Genomic DNA, 7,594 nt, shown 5'->3' on the forward strand with positions numbered 1-7,594 from the left:
TACACCGGGTGAGGGAGCATTACAGCGGTGCCCTACACGTCCCCTCTGAACCAAACTTGCCAGATGTCTGCAAAGTCAATTAAAGTACTTACCTCCCAAGTGGCTCCATCATAAAATGTCTTATGTGTTTACCCTCTCCTGCAGAGATAGCCAATTGGATACATTTGTTTCAGTGTGTGGAAAGCAGTTGGAGCATAAGGCTTACATTTTTTACTACAGTATTTCACACGCATCCTCCTTCTGAAGACCCCACAAATGTTTTTTATCTCTGATTTCTGTCCTGGAAGGCTTAGACTTTACCACATTTAAGATTTCTTGATTCTCATGTCAAGGCTTGAAGAATTTTGTTGTACAAAATCTCACTGACAAATGGTGTGTCTTCAGTGTAGTCTCTCTCGTACTGTAAGCGACTGACAGAATCCTTGAGGTGTCACTAGGGAGGATTGTAGTCCTGGCCAGTCAGTTCTATCATGCATTGAACGTACTCTGGTACTGTAGCTCTCCTCAAAATGAAACATTCCCATGACATTCAGCAACTCAGCAACCTCCCTCTATCCTGTACCCCCCCCCCCCCCCCTCTCTCTCTCTGCCCTCAGTGAGCTAGCAGTGAGTATAAGCAATGATGAAAAATGTAATCTTGCAGGATTTGGGGCAAGTCTGATTCATACCCTGTGGCCTTGGGATGCAGTTCAGCCTGGCTTTCTTTCCTCTCCGCCGTCTCTTCATCCTGCCATCCTTTCTGCCTGTCGGTCTTTCTCACTCACAGTACATTCACTCTTGGCCTTGAGATGTCAGCATATCTTAACAATTACTTTTCCTGTCTTTTTGTCTCACCCTCTCACCATGTTCTCTGCTCTCTCTTCTCTCTTCTTTCTCTCTTATGAGTTTTGTTGGGCTCAGCGCTTAAAAAAACAAGCACTTAGAAATAATTGATTTTGTGAAATCTTAAATGGTACAAGAGCTCTGGGATGAATCAGAAAACCTTTATTGAATCTAAAAAACATTCTAGATTTTCTTTTGCACACCGACATTTGGTGCATATTCACTGTTATATTCATAACTGGAAATATTAAATCTAAACCATGATGAAATCTTAATACAAATGATTCCTACATCTCAAAAATAATTGCAGACTGATCTTTGACTCTGCGGCTTAATGTTCAGACCTCAGGAGAAATAGATGCTGCCTTAATTAAAGTTGGGTTCTTCATTGCAGTCTTTTATGTTGAGCAAGTTGCCTCTCTTGTGCTGCAGGGTGACACACCAAAGCATCGTGCAGAGAAGGCCAAGGATGCAGAGCTGGCTGCCTACCTGGAGAACCGGCAGCACTACCAGATGATCCAGAGAGAGGACCAGGAGACAGCCGTGTGACTCTGCTCCTTGACCTCCAGCACCACTTCCCTATCACCTAACCCTGTGCCAAACCTACTTTAGCTAAAAAAAAAAAAAGTAAACTCGCCGGAGAAGACGGTCAAAAGGTAGCCAGTGTTGTATTCTCCTGCCAGGGAGTTGGTTGGAGTTCTACCAGATGAGAGACTCGTCAGATCCACCATGTGAGATGATTGTGACCAGTGGACTTGATTATTGCACTGCCCCCCCCCCCCCCCCCCCCCCAAAAAAAAGCGGATGTTTTGTGTCGGAACGCTTGGAAGAGATGGTTCTTCTGTTTCATTTTTCCCCCCAGCTTGTGTTGCGCTTGCGATCCACCTAGACTGAATGTTGAAATGGTTATGTAGAGAATTGTGCTCCAAGGTTTTAGGACAGGGGCCTGGCTAATTGAATGTCTAGGTAATTGTATTATTATACGCTCCGATGGAGCTGTATCTCTCGGTGTTTATAAAAGCAGCATGAGCGTTTCAACCGTACGGATCACAATGAGGGTTCAAAAGGGTATTAACACTCTGATCTGTAGGCCAGCTGTCTTTAAGGCTACCAAAAATGTCATTATTTTGATGACGTTTTTATTTGTTTATAGTACTGCTGTTGATTTCTTTATTTTTTATTTGTTGACTGATTTGTCCACCCATAATGCAGTGTAATGGGATAAAACTATCCACGAAAGTGGGGGATTTTTTACGTAACACTTTTCTCATTACCAAACGATTTGAATTGAATACATCAATGTTGTTCTACTTTATGATCACTTGGCAAATGTTTATTTTATTTCTTAAAGTGTTAATAAGGATATTTGGTACTGTACACTTATCGTAGTAGCTCTGTGTTCAAGCAGTTTATGCACTGCAGCTCCAATTGCCTTGATTTTCTTATTTTGTTGGCTGATTCGTTTGTATTTAATGTACTTAATTAAGTCATGGTGTATTTTTATAGCATTTTTAAGCAGATTGATGTTTATATAATTTGTACATATTATAAATTTAACAGTTTTGTGTTTGGTCATTATTTACTATAAAATGTGCGTTTTATATGTATTTGTTTCAGAACTACAAAGCATTTCTTCTCTCGTATTGTTACAGAAGTCAAAGACGTATTTATTCACCTCAACGTTTTTTTTTACCGATTATGTTCAGCGAACTCAAAAATGTTCCAACGGTTTGGGTTGTAAATTTACAAAGTGTTTGTTGTTGTTTTTTTTACATAAAAAAATTATAATTTGTCTAAATAATAACCATCAATTTGAGGTTGCTATTTATTTTCAATAGTTATAATCTCTGTTAAAATATGGCTGGTCATTTAAAACAGAAATAGAATCAAACTTAAGTTATAAAGACCTGTGATGGTGTTCATGTTACATTTGTGTAGGGGAAGGAATTGGTCTCATTCCAAAAGCTATCCTACTGTATAACTAGCTAACTAGTTTAATGTAGAGCCACAGTAACTGTATTTTGTCAGATTGAAATTAGTTGTTTCTCTCGATGTTTTCTTTAAATGATTTAATCGCTAAACATACTTGTAAAACATACTTGTAAACACGTTAACAAGGTACACTATTTCATATGCACATTTTTGCTGGATTCTATTTGTTGTCAAAAGTTTCTAGTTTTGACCTTTAAACAATCCATCATGCCTACTAAGATGCATTTCATTGTAAATCATTGCTGTTCTCTATTATGGCCAGATACATGAAGAAATGGAGCACTGAATCAGCTTCTGTGATAGTAAATGTGTTGTCAGTGAAAGGCCTCTAGTGTTTCTAATGCCAGACTGAAGATAACAACATATTTTTTATTTGATTATGAAAAGTAAATTAATTGTTTAGTTCTACATCGGTTATTACACTTCATACATAATCATATGTTCCCACATCCATTTTTTGGGGGTACACTTTTTTTTTATTGAATTTTTAACAATAGAAAACATACACATACGAAACGACAACACACAGACGCACACAAACATCCATAACATCACCCCTGCCCAGACCCACCTGCTCACACCCCCATCTTCAGCACCCGCATCACTCTCCGCCACACAGCCTCAAACTGCACTATTTTGTTTCATGGTCACACTGATTGTCAGTATTTTCATTTTCAATAATGAAGACAGTAGGCCCCCATTTAGTTGACTTCACTATAACTGAAATATTATGTTAGCCTTGAGGCTGAGAAGATTGGATATCATCATTTGAGGCATTTATGATTATACTGCATACTGAAAGAGGTGCATATTTGATCAGGTTATGTAACATATATCCTCCTGTTCAGAGACTGACATGGATTTATATAATTTGGATGTATATTAACATCAGGTTTTTATTGAAGCCTATCTACCTGCACTATTTTCTATGTTTTATGTATTTGAGGATCCCAGTTAAACAACTGTAGTTCACTGTGATCTTGGAAAGTACACTGTGGGATCATTTATAACAGGGTTTTTCCCAACTTACAGTATATATTTGTCCATTTCCAATGGAAATGGAGATTAAAACAGCATTAGGATATTCACATTTATCAGAGGTTTTCTAAATCAGTTTTCAGTCTCATACCATTGGCGATCCTGATTATGTAGTATGCACAGTGCATGTTATCGTTGATTTGACAGACTCTTATGGAGGCCTTGCATGATCTTTCCTCGATGAGATGAATTGTGCCACAAAACACAAAAGAATACATTCTTGTAAATGTCTTTTATTTTATTTTTGTATTCTTTCTTCTTTTTTTTACTTATACAGGTAAGTCGATTTAAGATTTTTTTATTTATTTAAAATGACGACTTGTCAACAATATTGAATCAATTATGAAATGGTCAGATTTCTAATGAACATATACAGTGCTTTCGGAAAGTATTCAGACCCCTTGACTTTTTCCAAATGTTGTTACGTTATGGCCTTATTCTAAAATGGGTTAAACAGTTTTTTTCCCTCATCAATCTCCACACAATGCCCCATAATGACAAAGCAAGTATCACATTTACATAAGTATTCAGACCCTTTACTCAGTACTTTGTTGAAGAACCTTTGGCAGTGATTACAGCCTCAAGTCTTATTGGGTATGCCGCTACAAGCTTGGTACACCTGTATTTGGGGAGTTTCTCCCGTTCTTCTCTGCAGATCCTCTCAAGCTCTGTCAGTTTGGATGGGGAACGTCGCTGCACAGCTGTTTTCAGGTCTCTCCAGAGATGTTCGATCGGGTTCAGGTCTTGACTCTGGCTGGTCCACTCAAGACATTCAGAGACTGGTCCCACAGCCACTCCCGCGATGTCTTGGCTGTGTACTTAGGATCGTTGTCCTGTTGGAATGTGAACCTTCGCCCCAGTCTGAGGTCCTGAGCACTCTAGAGCAGGTTTTCATCAAGGATCTCTCTGTACTTTGCTCCGTTCATCTTTCCCTCAATCCTGATTAGTCTCCTAGTCCCTGCTGCTGAAAAACATCCCCACAGCATGATGCTGCCACCACCATGCTTTGCCATAGGGATGGTGCCAGGTTTCCTCCAGACGTGACACTTGGTATTCAGGCCAAAGAGTTCAATCTTGGTTTCATCAGACCAGAAAATCTTGTTTCTCATGGTCTGAGTCCTTTCGGTGCCTTTTGGAAAACTCCAAGTGGGCTGTCATGTGCCTTTTACTGAGGGGTGGCTTCCATCTGTCCACTCTACCATAAAGGCCTGATTGGTGGAGTGCTGCAGAGATGGCTGTCCTTCTGGAAAGTTCTCCCATCTCCACAGAGGAACTCTGGACCTATGTCAGAGTGACCATTGGGTTCTTAGTCACCTCCCTGACCAAGGCCAGCTCTAGGAAGAGTCTTGCTGGTTTCAAACTTCTTCCATTTAAGAATGATGGAGGCCACTGTCTCTTGGGGAACTTCAATGCTGCAGAAATTGTTTGCTACCCTTCCCCAGATCTGTGCCTCAACACAATCCTTTCTCGGAGCTCTATGGACAATTAATTCGACCTCATGGCTTGTTTTTCTCTCTGACATGCACTGTGGGACCTTATATAGACAGGTGTGTGCCTTTCCAAATCATGTCCAATCAATTAACTTTACCACAGGTGGACTCCAATCAAGATGTAGAAACATCTCAAGAATGATCAATGGAAACAGGATGCACCTGAGCTCAATTTCGAGTCTCTTAGCAAAGGGTCTGAATACTTATGGAAATAAGTTTTTTTTTTTTTATATATATATATATATATATACATCTGCAAGGATAAAAAATGAAAAGTTTTTGCTTTATCATTATGGGGTATTGTGTGTAGATTTATGAGAAAAAATATACAACCCGTTTTAGAATAAGGCTGTAACGTAACACAATGGGGAAAAAGTCAAGGGGTCTGATTACTTTCCGAATGCACTATATGTCCAAACCTACCACTGGAATTGAACATACCAAAATGTACAGAAGAAAACGTTGCTCAAACATTTTACATTCTAAAAGTCAGAGACACTTGTTGAAAAAGTAAGATTGCTCATGATTAATCTTGACATGACTATCTAAGGAGCGATGGATTTATTAATAATCATGCCTCATTTGATATCCTGGTGAAAGTTGCCTTGGAAACTAAAGACAGCATCTCTCCACAGCATCTTATCTATCGTCTATGATCTCTGATTTGAAGCAGTATTTTTTCGGTGTTTAAGTTTCATCAGAAAATATTTTGACAACAGCAGAGGAAAGACAAAACGGAGCATGTAGTACAAAGTTACCTCTTGAAATTGAGTTGAATAACCTCAGCTTTACAGTAGTAAATTTTGTGCGCTTGTACTACAGTATACAGATTTTAATCTGGACTAGAGACTTGCTGTCACATCCCAAGCTATTTTTTGACAAGTCCGTCGCTCCATAAAGAGTTTTGCTGTTGTCATGTAATTTTCTGTACATTAACTCAACCATTTTGACATCTCCCATTGTCACCGTAGCTTTGTGTAGTGCCTTTACCCATAGCTCACGTTGAACCGAAAATACAAGGCTATTATTATCCGACACTATTTCATGTCATGAGCTCTATCCTGTTATGGGGTGTGCAAGAAAACACTTCCCATAGGTGTTATCACCAAATAATTAATTTTCTATTTGAAATGACACATTCCACAACATAATATTTTAAATGCTAATTTAAAGATGCGGTATGGCCCCACTTTCCATGTTGTCAATTACTGCAAAGAGCACCCTCTCCCATCATTTCCGTATGTCCAGTTATTTTAAAAGTACTATATTCAGTAGAAATCCAGACGTTGAATTACATACAAGTGGAAAGTGCTATTTGGAATGGCAGGAGCGTGGAACTACCAATGTTATAACTGCATTAATGCAAAACTTTATTCGTTTTGCATGAGTGCAATGCAGGCATGGGGCTTTCAGTGATTGAATGGGGTCAGACAACTTAAATGCCTCTGACATTTTTAAGGGAGCTCCAGTAGAACAAGGAATGGTAGTTTATGTATATTATCTGTGCTTTATTTTGAGTTGCTGTGCAATTCAGGTGTGAGAGTATCACAATTAAAACAAATAAATAAATAGAACATTTAAATGACTGTGCAATATCGTTTTTTTCTTTATTCCATTTTTTTAACTTCATATAAATAGTGACCAAAACGTGATGGACAGACTGGTGTGCAATGTTGACGATATCAATCTGTATATTTGTTTCTATTGGCTGATTTTTGGTTTTGTTTGTTATTGTCTGCTTGGGGGGAAAAAATAATAAAGGATGGTACTTAAACAACTGTATTTATTCTAATTACTTTCTTGTGAGTGTTTGACTTAATTTATCCTTTCACTAAAATTGCACTCCTTAATAACCCTGCATTTGTATGAGGTCCTATTCATAGTTATCAGCTACCTCAGGTGACCTACTGTACAGGTGATGATTGGCACTGTACACTGACTGATAAGAATGGAGTCCCAAACACACAATGTTTAAAATGGGTTAGAAGGTCACGGTGGGACTGTACCCTCTTGTGTTTGAGGAAGACAGCCTCAATAATTACTGATGAAATCCAAGGACTTGTAATGTAACACAAATGTTTATTCCTCACAAATAGAGGCTATCAAGACGAAATGCCAGCTAATCTATCTATTAATTTGATGGACTCATGACAACAATCAAAATCAAACTATGTTGCATCGTCATTTTATTCTTGAGCCTTTATTTGGCCTTGCAATGTTACATGCTCTGTCTGGATGACAGCATTGGCTCA

At 38.6% G+C, this 7,594-nt stretch overlaps 1 protein-coding gene across 6 annotated transcripts in view; it reads left to right on the forward strand.

Moving 5' to 3' along the window:
* The window catches only part of LOC129854095 (diacylglycerol kinase zeta-like), a 128,970-nt gene extending 121,851 nt beyond the window's left edge, over window positions 1–7,119 (forward strand). For all 6 annotated transcript variants that reach the window (XM_055920745.1, XM_055920746.1, XM_055920747.1 and 3 more), the window contains one exon: window positions 1,255–7,119. In XM_055920745.1, the coding sequence (XP_055776720.1) occupies window positions 1,255–1,371 (117 nt within the window). In that variant the 3' untranslated portion in view covers window positions 1,372–7,119. The remainder of the gene's footprint in view (window positions 1–1,254) is intronic.
* Window positions 7,120–7,594: the final 475 nt, after the last annotated feature.

Source organism: Salvelinus fontinalis, chromosome 4 (genome assembly GCF_029448725.1).
Source record: "Salvelinus fontinalis isolate EN_2023a chromosome 4, ASM2944872v1, whole genome shotgun sequence".
Classification (NCBI taxonomy): domain Eukaryota; kingdom Metazoa; phylum Chordata; class Actinopteri; order Salmoniformes; family Salmonidae; genus Salvelinus; species Salvelinus fontinalis.